Raw genomic sequence first — 16,503 nt, 5'->3', positions numbered from 1 at the left:
AATGGTTTAAACTGATGCCTGCAAGATGTACAAATGTGGAGCCCATACGTAGTTTCTTTTTGACAATGAATAATTTTTATCAACATAAGGATTTAACCTGCAATAATGTTCCAGAATGCTGAAGTCCAGTGGGGATCCCTGGTTGGAAGACAAAGTTTGTTTTGGGAAACCACTGAGAAACGAAATACCCTGGAGACTAGGACATACGAAAGTTAGCGTCTGGCCGTAGTGTGTGACGGGGGTGGTTCGAGCTAGGGGTGATTCTGTGATGTTTTGTGTTTATCAGAAGATGACCAGGAAACACACAAGTCACCATTAATTCGCACCAAGATGTTTCTTTCGACATTCTTCGGTGCCAAATGTTGTCTATTCGTATGCATGCATGTCAGTTCAAACGAACATTGCATCACATTTCTTAATAACACAGGTACTGCCTTTTCGTATTTATTCACTGATAACAGGTGATGGTGGTGGTGGTGGTGGTTAGTGTTTCACGTCCCGTCGACAACGAGGCCATTAGAGACGGAGCGCAAGCTCGGGTTAGGGAAGGATTGGGAAGGAAATCGGCCGTGCCCTGCCAAAGGAACCATTCCGGCATTTGCCTGAAACGATTTAGGGAAATCACGGAAAACCTAAATCAGGATGGCCGGAGACGGGATTGAACCGTCGTACTCCCGAATTGATAACAACTCCTTGACTCAAAAGTACCGATGTCCTTCCTAGACAGGTATATACGTAATGTATGAGTGCAGGTTGTGATATATGGCAGTTAGTCTCTGGCCATGTTTCGTGCACGGATAGCCGAAATGGTAGAACTGGAAATCCGGGTTCGAGTCTCTGTGTAGCACAACTTTTCGTACATTACTAGTAATTCGCAAACTGGGTACGATTTTTCAAAATCTATTGAGAAAGTTTAGGGATCCAGCTACTGCAAAAATCTCCAGAAGGATTCTTATGCTGTCTATATACATGTACAAGGACTGCAAAAAGAAGACAAGAGAAACTTGGGCTCGTATAGAAGCATTTCTGAGTGGAACACGAAAGGCAACAGGTAACAGTGACACAATGTACCCTCTGCCATGCACTGCGTGGTTGCTCTGGAGTATACGATTCTGGAACACGTGTACTGTATGCAAACCTTGGGTCCTTGGGTCTCAACTTCGAGTCTCGGTCCGCCACACAGTTTCAATCTGCCAGTAACTTTCATATCAATGCACACTCCGCTGCTGAGTGAAAATTTCATTCTGGAAACCTTGGGTTTTTCACATGCACATTCTAACAGTGATACGCGTGTACAGATTGCTGCATTACTGTAATAATATAACTTCCTGCATGTAGGTGATTCAAGACTTGCACGAGAAACTAAAATCCACGCCGAAGTTGACGCCGCCATTGGAAGGGGTCGGCTTCGAATACGGCTTCAACTCTGAGTACCTGCATGAGGTGGTGGAGTTCTGGCGGACTCAGTACGACTGGAGGGAGCGCGAGAAGTTCCTGAACCAGTTTCCGCAGTTCAAGACGACCGTGAGCGGCCTCGAGCTGCACTTCATCCACGTGAAGCCGGCCGACGTCCCTCAGGGCACAGTGGTGGTGCCGCTGCTACTGCTGCACGGCTGGCCGGGCTCCGTCAGGGAGTTCTACTCGCTGCTGCCGCTGCTCACCACACCCAGGAAGGGCGAGGGATTCGTCTTCGAGGTGGTGGCCCCTTCCCTGCCTGGGTACGGCTTCTCGCAGGGCGCGGCCAAACCCGGGCTCGGGCCCGTGCAGATGGCGGCCATCATGAAGAAGCTCATGGAGCGACTGGGTCACAGCAAGTTCTACGTCCAGGGTGGAGACTGGGGATCTGCCATCGGGAACGCTCTGGCGAAATACTTCCCTAGCTAGTGAGTATCGCCACAAATATTTTACCAATGCATAGAAGTGTGCAACTCCATCCTTCTCTCGTACGAGGTATTAGGTTGGAGCATAAGTTCAGTGTTTAAATTATGTATGTTGGTCTAACAGTTGCTATGGGTTTATTTATCGATTGCCATTTTTTATTTTTTGTCAACTGTTGGTGTCTGAGTTTAAATATTGTCATTTTGTCATCTGGAGATAGTGAGTGGAACTGTGGTCGCTAAAAAATGGAGCACCAAGTAGAGAAATTGGAACACTGCTGACATATTCTCCTGCGTGAGTTCAGACAGAAACGGATAATGCCTTTAGACAGGCCATGTCAATAAAATTCTTTCCTTCTTTTAAGTAGGCTCATTTTGACATTAGCGACCCTGAATGTGGTAGGAGACGATTAGTGTATAATATCCCATTGACGAAGAGATCATTAGAGAGGGAGCACCAGCTCGGGTTTGGGAAGGATGGAGAAGGAAATTGGCCATGTCCATTCAAAGGAACCATTCCAGAATTAGCCGTAAGTGATTTAGGGAAATCATGGAAAACTTAAATAAGGATGGCTGGACTCAGGTTTGAACCATCGTCCTCCCGAATGCGAGCTTAGTATGCTAACCACTGTCCCACCTCGCTCGTTATCACTCTAAACGTTCAGGATTAACCTATAATGATCCACGTCAGTGTACTTGACAACTGGAAGATTTTATACCGAGCGAGATGGTGCAGTGTTTAGCACACTGGACTCACATTCGGGAGGACAACAGTTCAAACCCACTTCCGCCCACCCTAATTTAGGTTTTCCATGCTTTCCATAAATCGCTTCAGGCACATGCTGGGATAGTTCATTTGAAAGGGTACGGCTGACTTCATTCCCCATCCTTCCGTAATCCGATGGGACTGATGACCTCTCTGTTTAGTTCCTTCCTCCAAATCAACCAACCAACCAGATGAACTGTGATAATTCCTCCATGGAACAACATTTGCACGCATTGGGACTGTTCAAAAGTCGGGTGTGCAGGTAGCACATGCTCTAAGCCAAAATCACAATAATCAGTGGGTTGGCCAGGAGTGTATCTTTGCTTGCTCCTTCTCAATTTGATCGTAAACAACACCGACCATTCCTATTTCTCATCGTTACTGGTGACCAGAAATGGTGTCTTTACACTAAGATAATGAAAAAGAAGCAGTGACTGAGGTCAAAGCAGCAACTCATACAAAAACCTGCACCCATCCACAAAAGATAATGTCATGCATGTGGTGGAACAGCGATGATATGGTGTATGACTAATTTCTTCCCCAAGATGCGACCATCACTGCTGACATTTATTGTCACCAACTCAGACGTCCAGCAGAAATGCAATGCAAGAAGAACGACCGGGAAGACTACTACACTGTATTCTGCCAGGCTATACAGGACTTGAGCAGGGGTGTCTATTCCACACCAGTTTTATTCACCTGATCTTGCGATGTCAGAGTTTCACCTTTCTGCTCTCTGTTGAACAACATTCGTGGCCCTTCCTTTCCATGAATCATTGCGCCCTGAACTTGGCTTGACGTGTTCTTTGTCTCAAAACCACACGATTTCACAAGTCACGGGAACGAAAAGTTACTCCAGCGGTAGAAGAATGTTATAAATAGTAAAGAAGAATATATTGTTGATGACTGAAGTTTCTTCAATGTGTGTCGTGGTTATTGAACTTGTGGAAAATCTCTACGATCTTATGCACCAATATAGTATAATGAAAACTTACGCCCCAAGTGTTACATATATAAGGAAAAAAAAGCACATAGGAGAAGAAATCAGTCCTCACAGAAGACATTGCTCGAACACTATTTAACATCGCCTCTAGCGCTGATAATAGTTTACTGGGGTCAGGAACGCCCCAAGTGTTACTGACCTTGAAAAAGGCCACACTGTAAATGCAGGTTAATAGACAGGGCAGCAGGTAGGAAGAACCAGTTCCTTTGACGTCACGGGACCATAAGTCAGTGAAAATAACGTTTCATTTAGCAGTAAGAGTCAGTGGCACAGCAGAGTGGGCACTGTGTGTGGGTGGCAGTGCTTGCTCGGCTCAGCATCCACAGGCAGAGTCAGTGACTCAGCGGTGGCAGGCTGTGTCAGCACTGCTGACGCCGAGCGTGAAGTGGTGGGAACCTCCTTCCTTTGAAGGACGGTCGCTCCTTTAGGTGCAAATACAGGCAACAGACAGTGGCTTGCAGTGCACATGGTGTGAGAAGTACCCCAATGCGGACTGCAAACCTAGGTCCCATCCTAAGTCAGTTGACGTCAGCTAGCAATAGGCTCAGACGGGACACACCAGCTGTCTTGCAGAGGTATCATGACTGGATGAAGTCCACAGAGCTGCAGGTAATGTAGGCAGCATCTGGTTGTCATTGAGTCAGGATGACCGCAATTTCCAACGATTGCCTGTCGAATGTGCTGTTCACTATGCATATACAAGAAGAATCACTTAAAAGGCCTCTGCAGGTATTGCAGAATGGAAAGTGCTACAAGTATATTCTTCACAGAACTGATTGGTAGTCAGGGGCTCGTATTGTTAGATAAACAATAGATTGTAGTAATAGCTAGAAAGCGTATTTTTATAAGCTGACATACACTTTTTTAAATGAAACAATGGCTATTGACATTAACAGACTAAAAGTAGGGTAAATTACACAAAAAGTGGTGTTCATAGTAGGATTCTACTCAGTCGTTTACGAGATATCGTATTTTGAAAAGTTTCCATACCCAGAGCTGTAAATAACTGTGCTAGCACACACTAAAGAACAACACATGTGTTTACGGCATTTATGTGAATTCTGACTAAGAACCAGACAAGTGAAAAACACAGGTTACTTTCAAAATGACCACCGGCAGCAGTCCGAGCAGGCTGCAGTAATGCGTCGTTGCATATCGCCGGGTGCAGCTGATATATCCTTTTAGACAGCACCTTTCAGCTTTCACTGAAAAAAAAAGAAAGTTTAGAAGCATCACATCTGGGAAACAGGCCTGCCAAGGTACAGGTTCCCTGCTCCCAAACCAACGATTTGGAAACAATTCGTGAGGACATGCAGTTGTACTGCGTGAACTAAGGACTGGACAGACATCATGCTAGTACCACATGTCCCTTGTTAACTGCAGAGGGTCATCATCTAGCATCCATGGGAAATGGTTTGTTAGGAGCCTGTTTGTTCAGCATGCCATTTATGAAACACGGGCATATGAGTTGATTATTCAGTAGCCCACACCACATGTTTACGCTCTGTGGATGCTGATGTTCAACCAGATGCAGCCACGGGGATTTCTGGAAAACCAATAGTGCATGTTTCAGCTGTTTACGTGGGCATTGCTGGTAAATGTGTTTTCATCATTAAACAAGATACATGATATATTTGAAGTATGTTGTCTTCATGGCCATGGAAGTTAACACAATTTCATATTTTCATGTAGCAATGTCATAGGGATGGGACCTATGTCAATCGAGAACGCATGTGACACTTGCCCGACTCTTACCACTTCCTCGTGTGGTTGTGTGGCGGTTAACGTGTGGGTCAACTGCAACAGCAGCAAGAACGGCAATTTCCCCCTCTTCTCTTGTCACTTTTTTTCTCCTGTTATGGTGTCTATGTGTTACACATTCACTTTCAGGTAATTGGTTGAAGAGGTTGAAAAATAACTGCCTAGGTGGCTGATGTCTATTGGGATAGCTTGCCGTATACATCGTACAAGAACGAATTGCATTCTTCCTGCACTCTCCATAGACCATAAGCATGTTGGCTTTTTCATCATTGGTAAACCCCATCGTCCACTCACGACCTAATGTTAAGGACCGTCGTACCCTAACTCACAAGTAAGGTGCAGAGCACGCAAGTAACTCATAAACACCCTTTAAGCAAACGCAACAACATCGTAAAAGGAACTATACAGATTTAAGGGGACATTGTACGTGAAAATCGTTGAAATTTGACATTTTCTGTTTTCTACTCCATAACGTACATTGGACTTTCCTGAAAATTTTGATATATAGTACATTAAAATAAGACAATTCAGAGACGCTGAAATAATATTTTGAATGTTGACATGAGACTGTCAAAATTCGTGGCTACACATATACTGCCACAGTAGAGCAGTCATATCTTGGGAACTACACAGTCTAGAAGGCTGTGAATTGCTTTGTTTTGTGCCTACTGCTACGTCACAGAAGTTGGCATTACGAATAAGCAAATCAGTCCTTTGTTTCTGATACTAGTTTTCGCTGAAAGTAGTGTGATTATCGGCTTTTTTGTAGTAAGTTCTATTGTTTTTTATACGTAAATAAAATGACTAAGCATATAAGCAACTACAACAAACGCAAAGTTGCGGGTAACATATATGTGAGACCTGCATTTTCTTCTGAAGTACTTGAAAACATGTGTGCTAGCAGTGAAGGAAACCACGATAATGTTTCTGAAGTGACCACGCCCCCTAGTGCATCGAAAAGAAAAGTAACTTAAGAAACGCATGACAGTGGTAAAAGTAATTATATTATGGACAACGTCATTAATGATCTGCAAATCCTTGCACAAGTTCTTTCTGAAGCTGTCTCTTACTGTCTTTTTGGTGGTGAAGTAAAATTTATGAGCCGGCCGGAGTGGTCGGTTCTAGTCTACAGCCTAGAGCCGCGACCGATACAGTCGCAGGTTCGAATCCTGCCTCGGGCATGGATGTGTGTGATGTCCTTAGGTTAGTTGGGTTTAAGTAGTTCTACGTTCTAGGGGACTAATGACCTCAGAAGTTAAGTCCCATAGGGGTCAGAGCCATTTGAACCAAAATTTATGAGGATGTTGGAGGTAGAATAGCTGTTGTGTCTAAATTAATTATTAAATGTCAGAAGTGCAAAAACGAAAAAGCGTTTCATGCTTCATCACGGTGTTCAGGTAATGAATTGTACGAAACTAATGTGAGACTGTTCTATGGCCTTAGTTGCATTGGTAAAGGTGCAAGGGCTGGTAATGTTCTCTGCATTTGTGCAAACCACCTTCTAGGTATACGAAATATGTAACAGCAACCGGGACCTCTGTAAATGCTGTGGCTGAAGATTTAATGGTTGCTGCTACATCAGAAGCTGTTGAAAAAATGAGGGCGACATAGATATGAGCATTGCTGTGGATGGATCCTGGCAAAGCCGTGGGTTTGGTTGGCTCTGAGCACTATGAGACTCAACGTCTGAGGTCATAAGTCGCCTAGAGCTTAGAACTAATTAAACCTGACTAACCTAAGGGCATCACACACATCCATGCCCGAGGCAGGATTCGAACCCGCGACCGGAGCGGTCGCTCGGTTCCAGACTGTAGCGCCCAGAACCGCACGGGCACTCCGGTAGGCGGCGTGGGTTTGGTTCTAAGAATGGTATTACATCTGCAATAAATATTGACACTGGAAAAGTTTTGGATTTTTAAGTTCTCAGTAAGTACTGCCAAGGTTGTACAGTGAAACAGAAGAACGGATTATTTCATAAGCAGCCGTGTATAAAAAGTTATGATGGCTCAAGTGGAGCAATGAAGGTAAAAGGAGTAGTTAATATTTTCCAGCGTTTGCACAAGGAGAGAGGTGTCAGATATGTGAATTATTTGGTGATGAAGACGGCAGGGTTTTCATTTCAGTACAAAACAGTAAGCCATACAATGTACCTATACAAAAACTTGAGTGTGTAGCACATGTCAAGAAAATGTTGGGAATGCGTCTGCGTAACCAAAAAAGCAAACTGAGTAACAAAACTGTCTGATGACAATAAAATACGCTGGAATACTAACGGCAAAATAATTGATGAATTAGAGGAAGGGCATCAGAGATAACCGTGACAATTTAGAGAAGATGAAAAAAGATGTGTGGAGCACTTCCTTTCATCGAATATCAACTGATGAAAAGCCATGTCATACTTTGTGTCCACTTTCACCAAACACTGCAGCGGCCGCTAGACGCGTGACCGTATCGGTTGAGGAACCGTGGGCTGGTCACATGAGTCCTGATTTCAGTTGGTAGGAGCTGATGGAAGGTTTCGAGTGTGGCACAGATCCCACGAAACCATCGACCCAGGTTGCCAACGAGGCACTGTGCAAGCTGGTGGTTGCTCCACAATGGCGTAGGCTCTGTTTACAATGAAGCGAGTTGGTCCTCTCGTCCAAATGAACCGATCATTTACGGTAAATATTTGTGTCGGGCTACTTGGAGACTATTTGCAGCCATTCTTGGACTTAATTTTAATGGCGCCATGTCACCGAGCCGCAGTTGTTACCTATTGGTTTGAAGTAAATTCTGGACAGTGAATGGAAATACAACGAAATCCAGACCTTTAGCTGCTTACAGGCGTCGATAATTATCAGCGGTGACAGGTGAAAATGTGTGCCCCGACCGTGACTCAAACCCGGGGCCTCCTGCTTACGTGTCAGACGCTCTGTCCGACTGAGGCACTGAGGACACGGAGAATAGTGCCACTGCACGGAGTTATCTCTGGCACACTCGCCGTGGGACCCTCATTCGCAACTTACTGTCCACACAATACATAGGTAGTGACCCGGCCCACGAAACTCATTACTCGCGGCAGTCAGTCTACCGGTTCCCGTACGGGTTTTTAGCAATGTGAGTGCATCCGCACTGGCCGGTACGCCTTATCTATATGAAGATGCTATCTGTTCTTTTGGACATGTCCGAAAGTAGATGGACAGTAAATCGGAAATGTGGGTCTTACGGAGAGCGTGCCATAGAAAAGTCCCTGCTCTCGCACTATCCTCTGTGTCCTCGGTATATCAGTCGGACAGAGCGTCTGCCATGTAAGCATGAGATCCCGGGTTCGAGTCCCGGTCGGGACACACACTTTCAACTGTCTCCGTTGATATTTATCATTGTTTGTAAGCAGCTAAAAGTCTGGATTGCATTGCAATTTCATTCTTCGAGAGCTGCAAGATCACTAATGTCCGAAAGAACAGATACCATTATTCTTGACAGCTCGAGCTAATGATTCGGCCACCCTGATCGCCCGTCATGAATGCCACTGAATATTTATGGGTCGTAATCGACGGGTCAGTTAGTACACACAAGCCTGCCCCGGCCGCACTTTCGCCGTTATGGATGGATAAAGAGCCAGCACGGTTCAATATTTTTGGAGGGGACTTCCATCGACTTGTTGAGTCCACGGCACGTCACTATGCCGAGCAAAATTTTTTTTACTGCAGTGTATATTGGGATGAAGGCAGTGAAAATTTTTGCCAGACCGGGATTCCAACCTGGATTTCCCGCTTTACGTGAGAGGACCGCTTAACCACACTGGCTATCCATGCACGAATCACGGCCGGACTTCGAACTTCCATATGTCGCCATCAATTTGCCACAACCTGGTACATCTACATCTACATCTACATCCATACTCCGCAAGCCATCTGACGATGTGTGGCGGAGGGTACCCTGAGTACCTCTATCGGTTCTCCCTTCTATTCCAGTCTCGTATTGTACTTGGAAAGAAGGATTGTCGGTATGCTTCTGTGTGGGCTCTAATCTCTCTGATTTTATCCTCATGGTCTCTTCGCGAGACATACGTAGGAGGGAGCAATATACTGCTTGACTCTTCGGTGAAGGTATGTTCTCGAGACTTTAACAAAAGCCCGTACCGAGGTACTGAGCGTCTCTCCTGCAGAGTCTTCCACTGGAGTTTATCTATCATCTCCGTAACGCTTTCGCAATTACTAAATGATCCTGTAACGAAGCGCGCTGCTCTCCGTTGGATCTTCTCTATCTCTTCTATCAACCCTACCTGGTGCGGATCCCACACTGCTGAGCAGTATTCAAGCATTGGGCGAACAAGAGTACTGTAACCTACTTCCTTTGTTGTCGGATTGCATTTCCTTAGGATTCTTCCAATGAATCTCAGTCTGGAATCTGCTTTACTGACGATCAACTTTATATGATCATTCCATTTTAAATCACTCCTAATGCGTACTCCCAGATAATTTATGGAATTAACTGCTTCCAGTTGCTGACCTGCTATTTTGTAGCTAAATGATAAGGGACCTATCTTTCTATGTATTCGCATCACATTACACTTGTCTACATTGAGATTCAATTGCCATTCCGTGCACCATGCGTCAATTCGCTGCAGATCCTCCTGCATTTCAGTACAATTTTCCATTGTTGCAACCTCTCGATACACCACAGCATCATCTGCAAAAAGCCTCAGTGAACTTCCGATGTCATCCACCAGGTCATTTATGTATATTGTGAATAGCAACGGTCCTGCGACACTCTCCTGCGGCACACCTGAAATCACTCTTACTTCGGAAGACTTCTCTCCATTGAGAATGACATGCTGCGTTCTGTTATCTAGGAACTCCTCAATCCAATCACACAATTGATCTGATAGTCCGTATGCTCTTACTTTGTTCATTAAACGACTGTGGGTAACTGTGTCAAACGCCTTACGGAAGTCAAGAAACACGGCATCTACCTGTGAACCCGTGTCTAAGGCCCTCTGAGTCTCGTGGACGAATAGCGCGAGCTGGGTTTCACACGACCGTCTTTTTCGAAACACATGCTGATTCCTACAGAGTAGATTTCTAGTCTCCAGAAAAGACATTATACTCGAACATAATACGTGTTCCAAAATTCTACAACTAATCGACGTTAGAGATATAGGTCTATAGTTCTGCACATCTGTTAGACGTCCCTTCTTGAAAACGGGGATGACCTGTGCTCTTTTCCAATCCTTTGGAACGCTTCGCTCTTCTAGAGACCTACGGTACACCGCTGCAAGAAGGGGGGCAAGTTCCTTCGCGTACTCTGCGGCCTTTCCTCTTTTGAGCGATTTTAATTGTTTCTCTATCCCTCTGTCGTCTACTTCGATATCTACCATTTTGTCAACTGTGCGACAATCTAGAGAAGGAAGCACAGTGCAGTCTTCCTTACATTTAGTATTTCGGCCTTTAGTCTGTCATCCTCTGTTTCAGTACCATTTTGGTCACAGAGTGTCTGGACATTTTGTTTTGATCCACCTACCGCTTTGACATAGGACCAAAATTTCTTAGGATTTTCTGCCAAGTCAGTACATAGAACTTTACTTTCGAATTCATTGAAAGCCTCTCGCATAACCCTCCTCACACTACATTTCGCTTCGCGTAATTTATGTTTGTCTGCAAGGCTTTGGCTATGTTTATGTTTGCTGTCAAGTTCCCTTTGCTTCCGCAGCAGTTTTCTAACTCGGTTGTACCACGGTGGCTCTTTCCCATCTCTTACGATCTTGCTTGGCACATACTCATCTAACGCGTATTGTACCATGGTTTTGAACTTTGTCCACTGATCCCCAAGACTATCTGCACTTGAGACAAAACTTTTGTGTTGAGCCGTCAGGTACTCTGTAATCTGCTTTTTGTCACTTTTGCTAAACAGAAAAATCTTCCTACCATTTTTAATATTTCTATTTACGGCTGAAATCATCGATGCAGTAACCGCTTTATGATCGCTGATTCCCTGTACTGCATTAACTGATTCAAATAGTTCGGGTCTGTTTGTCACCAGAAGGTCTAATATGTTATCGCCACGAGTCTATTCTCTGTTTAACTGCTCAAGGTAGTTTTCAGATAAAGCACTTAAAAATATTTCACTGGATTCTTTGTCCCTGCCACCCGTTATGACCGTTTGAGTCTCCCAGTCTATATCCGGCAAATTAAAATCTCCACCCAGAACTATAACATGGTGGAGAAATCTACTCGAAATATTTTCCAAATTATTCTTCAGGTGCTGAGCCACAACAGCTGCTGAGCCCGGGGGCCTATAGAGACCATGTCTGAGCCTGCTTTAACCGTGACCTTCACCCAAATCATTTCACAATTCGAATCTCCGTCAATTTCCTTCGATACTATTGCACTTCTTATCGCTATAAACACGCCTCCCCCTTCACTGTCCAGCCTATCTCTGCGGTATACATTCCAATCTGAGTTTAGGATTTCATTACTGTTTACGCCTGGTTTCAGCCAACTTTCTGTTCCTAGTACTATATGGGCGTTGTGACCGTTTATTAATGAGAGCAGTTCTGGGACCTTTCTATAGACGCTCTTGCAGTTTACTATTAGCACATTAATATTGTTATTCCTTGCATTTTGCCTACTCCTGCCTTGCCGCGTCTCAGGAGGCGTCTTGTCGGGCCTAGGGAGGGAATTCTCTAACCTAAAAAAGCCCCATGTGCACTCCACACGTACTTCGCTACCCTTTTAGCTGCTTCCGGCGTGTGGTGCACGCCTGACCTATTCAGGGGGACCCTACATTTCTCCACCCAATAGCGGAGGTCGAGAAATTTGCACCCCATCTCTCCGCAGAATCGTCTGAGCCTCTGGTTTAAGCCTTCCACTCGGCTCCAAACCAGAGGACCGCGATCGGTTCTGGGAACGATACTACAAATAGTTAGCTCTGATTCCACCCCGCGAGCGAGGCTTTCCGCCTTCACCAACTCCCCCAACCGCCTGTACGAACTGAGGATGACCTCTGAACCCAGACGGCAGGTGTCTTTGGTGCCGACATGAGCAACAATTTGCAGTCGCGTGCACCCAGTGCTCTCTATCGCCGCCGGTAGGGCCTCCTCCACATCTCGGATGAGACCCCCCGGCAAGCAGACAGAGTGAACACTGGCCTTCTTCCCCGACCTTTCCGCTATTTCCCTAAGGGGCTCCATCACCCGCCTAACGTTGGAGCTCCCAATAACTAATAAACCCCTCCCCCCGTGTGCCTGCTCGGACCTTGCTGAAGGAGCAGCCACATGTCCACTCACAGGCAGAGCGGGCGATGCCACACGGCCAGCCTCCACATCGACCCTCCGCCTCGTGCGCCGCGAACGCCGCTGAACCCGCCACTCCCCTTGGGGAGAGGGTGGCCCAACCGCGCCCGGTACCCGCGAAGATGTCTCGACAGCAGGGACAGTGGGTGAAGCGTGTAACACCTGGGATGTAACTTGCGACGCACCAGACTCCCCACTGCCACTACACTCAGAGGCAGCAGCCTGAAGACGGCTGACCGCGGCCATCAACACGCTCAGCTGTTCGCGAAGAGTGGCCAGCTCCTCCTGCGTCCGTACACAGCAGCCACACATCCTATCCATCCTAAGAAATCAATTTGCTATAGAGTGTTAATCAACTTTTAACTAGACTGCTAATTCACTAAAGGCGGCTGATTATTGACTAAACTGTGATTGCTAACCACTTCTTGTAGAAAACACGGACAATAGCAGTACCTGTCTCTGGAATGTATTGAAAACAAACACTAGCACTACTGGCATTATGGCTGCCTAAAGGGACTCTCTCTGACTGTATTCAAAACAAACACGAGATCTATGGAACACTTAATAGCACTCGACTATTAAAGCTTCCTAAAAGCAAAAACACAGAGAAGAAGAAGAGACAAGTAAGAAAAATACAGATAATACTTAAATTAAGGTAGCTCGCTGCACAGCAGACGTGAAGCAGACGGCGGTTAGGGCAAATAAATACGAAATAGCAGTACCAGTGTTATTAAGAAGTACGGTGCAATGCTCCTTCGGGCACGCTAGCGTGTCCACGAAAGGACAACAGTAGATACCCAAGAACCTTCTAATAAACATCGTGGTGTGCGTTCACTGTAACCTGTGTGAGTGTTTCCTGGTGACGACGCTCCCGAAACAACACAAACCCGGCCCTCGCTTGAACTACCCCTCCACACGGTTCATTGGGATGCTCATGAACTTTGCGGCCATCTTTGGTCCATTCGAGGCGTACAGTTTTACGTGCCGCAATATGAGCAATGGCCTTTTCTAGGTATCCGACCATAGTGTTCATTGCATGTAGTTCCCTTCACAATATTCGCTGCGAAACTGTTCGAGATTGACCAGTGTTAAGCTACGGCAGAAATTTCTGTTAAGTTTGCATCCGATAGTCATTGACAAAGCGTCACACACGTTTCCAATCCGTCCAGTGTAGGATCTTTTTTGCGGGCACTGTTCTTACATGGGATGCGGTTGGAACACCATTTCTTGTAGACATGTTGGACAGCCCGCATCAGTTCACCAGTAAACTGAGGCCACAGTGTGGTCTCAGGCACTCCTCAACGCCTTGTTTCCTTTGTGCCATTCTGCCATGTCGATCCATTTTACTTCGCTGCTTCGATACAATTGTTGGATAACAGCCATGACCTACCAGTTATACAACGCCTAGACGACTCAACAGCGACCACTGTACTCTTGTAAGGATACGAATAACACTTTCTATATGAGATTACTGTTGTTATTGCTGTGGTCTTCAGTCTGATTAGATTAGATTAGTACTTGTTCCATACATCATGAATACGACACTTCGTAATGATGTGGAATGTGTCAGGTTAATAAAAGGTGTCTATACAAGATATTACATGACACAAAATATTACATGACAATATTTTGTGGAGGTTGGGAAATTACCCACTTACTACATCCAAAAATTCATCTAATAAGTAGAAGGACTTGCCATTAAGAAATTCTTTTAATTTCCTTTTAAATGCTATATGGCTATCTCTCAGACTTTTGATGCTATTAGGTAAGTGACCAAAGAGTTTCGTGGCAGCATAATTTACCCCCTTCTGAGCCAAAGTTAGATTTAATCTTGAGTACTGGAGATCATCCTTTCTCCTAGTGCTGTAGCCATGTACACTGTTATTACTTTTGAATACTTTCGGATTGTTAATAACAAATTTCATTAGTGAATATACATATTGTGAGGCTACAGTGAAGGTCCCTAGCTCTGTAAATAAGTGTCTGCAGGATGATCTTGGATGAGCTCCAGCAATTATTCTGATTACACGCTTTTGTGCAATCAACACTCTTGTACTCAATGATGAGTTACCCCAGAATATGATGCCATACGAAAGAAGAGAATGAAAATAGGCGTGATAAGCTTATTTACTGAGATGTATATCTGCAAAATTTGCAATTACCCTAATAGCATCAGTAGCTGAACTCAAACGTTTCAGAAGATCCTCAGTGTGTTTTTTTCCAGTTCAACTCCTCATCAATGTATGCACCTACAAATTTTGAATATTCTACCTTAGCTACCGATTTCTGATCGAAGTCTATATTTATTAATGGTGTCATTCCATTTACTGTGTAGAACTGTATATACCTGTGTTTTGCCAAAGTTTAATGAGAGCCCATTTTCAGAGAACCTCTTAATGATTTTATGAAAAATATCGTTTACAATTTCACCAGTTAATTCTTGTCTGTTGGGTTTGATTGCTGTACTTGTACCATCGGCAAAAAATACCAGCTTTGCATCTTTGTGAATATAGAATGGCTAGTCACTAATATACATTAAAACAGAAGAGGGCCCCAGACCGAACCTTACGGCACCCCATTCTTGATTGTTCCCCAGTTGACAAATCACCAGTTTTCTGCACCGATTTGATGCGGATCTCCATGCTACTTATTCTACGCAAGTCTCTTTGTCTTCGAATAACTATGGCGACACACACACTTTTGAATCTTCTTACTGTATTCATTTCTTCGTCTCCTTCTACAAGTTTTACCTTCATCTCCCCCCCCCCCCCTCCCCTCCCTCGCACACTCACACACACTTCCCTCCAAAAGTACATGTGTGATCCCTTGTCTCAGAATGTGACCTACCAATCGATCCTGTTTTCTACTCAGATAGCTCTACAAACTTCTTTTCTCGTATATTCTATTCTGTACCTGCCCATTGATTGCATGATCTACCCACGTAATCTTCGGCAGTCTTCTGTAGCACCACATTTCAAAACCGTCTATTCTCATCTTGTCTAAACTGTGTAAAGTCCATGTTTCACGTCCCTACATGACTAAGCTCCAAACAAATACTTTAAGAGAAGACTTTCTAAGACTTAAATCGGCATTTTATGTTAACAAATTTCTTTTCTTCAGGATCGCTTTTCTTACCATCGCCAGCCTACGTTTTATATCCTCCCTACCTCAGCCACCATGAGTCATTTTGCTGGCCAAATAGCAAACCTCATCTACTATCTTAAATCTCTTTTTCCTAATACCATTCCCTCAGCATCGCCTAATTTAATTCGACTACGTTCGATTATCCCTACCGCGCGACTGCTACGGTCGCAGGTTCGAATCCTGCCTCGGGCATGGATGTGTGTAATGTTCTTAGGTTAGTTAGGTTTAAGTAGTTCTAAGTTCTAGGGGACTGATGACCACAGATGTTAAGTCCCATAGTGCTCAGAGCCATTTTTGATTATCCCTATTTCGCTTTTTTTATTTTTATCTCATAACTTCCTTTCAAGGCACTGTCCATTCCGTTGAACTTCTCTTTCAGATCCTTTGCTCTCTCTGACAGAATTACCATGTTATTGGCAAACCTCGAAGTTTTTATTTCTTATCCCTGAACTTTAATTCCTACTCCAAAGGTTTATTTGGTTTCCTTTACTGCTTGATCAATACTGATCGAATAACATCGGGGATAAGTCGCAACCCTGTCTCACTCCCTTCTTCACCCACTGCTTCCGTTTCATGCCCTTCGACTCTTAGAAATATAGTGTGGTTTCTGCACAAGTTGTAAATAGTCTTTCGCTCCAGGGATTTTACTCCTGCTGCTTTCAGAATTTCGAAGAGT

At 44.7% G+C, this 16,503-nt stretch overlaps 1 protein-coding gene across 1 annotated transcript in view; it reads left to right on the top strand.

The window, feature by feature from the left end:
• LOC126293679 (juvenile hormone epoxide hydrolase 1-like) overlaps positions 1-16,503 on the top strand; it is a 78,265-nt gene that overhangs the window by 39,717 nt on the left and 22,045 nt on the right. Inside the window, exon 3 of the mRNA XM_049986972.1 lies at positions 1,339-1,883. Within this exon, the coding sequence (XP_049842929.1) occupies positions 1,339-1,883 (545 nt within the window). The remainder of the gene's footprint in view (positions 1-1,338; positions 1,884-16,503) is intronic.

This window comes from Schistocerca gregaria, chromosome 10, assembly GCF_023897955.1.
Source record: "Schistocerca gregaria isolate iqSchGreg1 chromosome 10, iqSchGreg1.2, whole genome shotgun sequence".
NCBI classification, from domain to species: Eukaryota; Metazoa; Arthropoda; class Insecta; order Orthoptera; family Acrididae; genus Schistocerca; species Schistocerca gregaria.
Note: the sequence above shows the minus strand (reverse complement) of the source record. Positions and strands in the feature narration are given on the sequence as shown.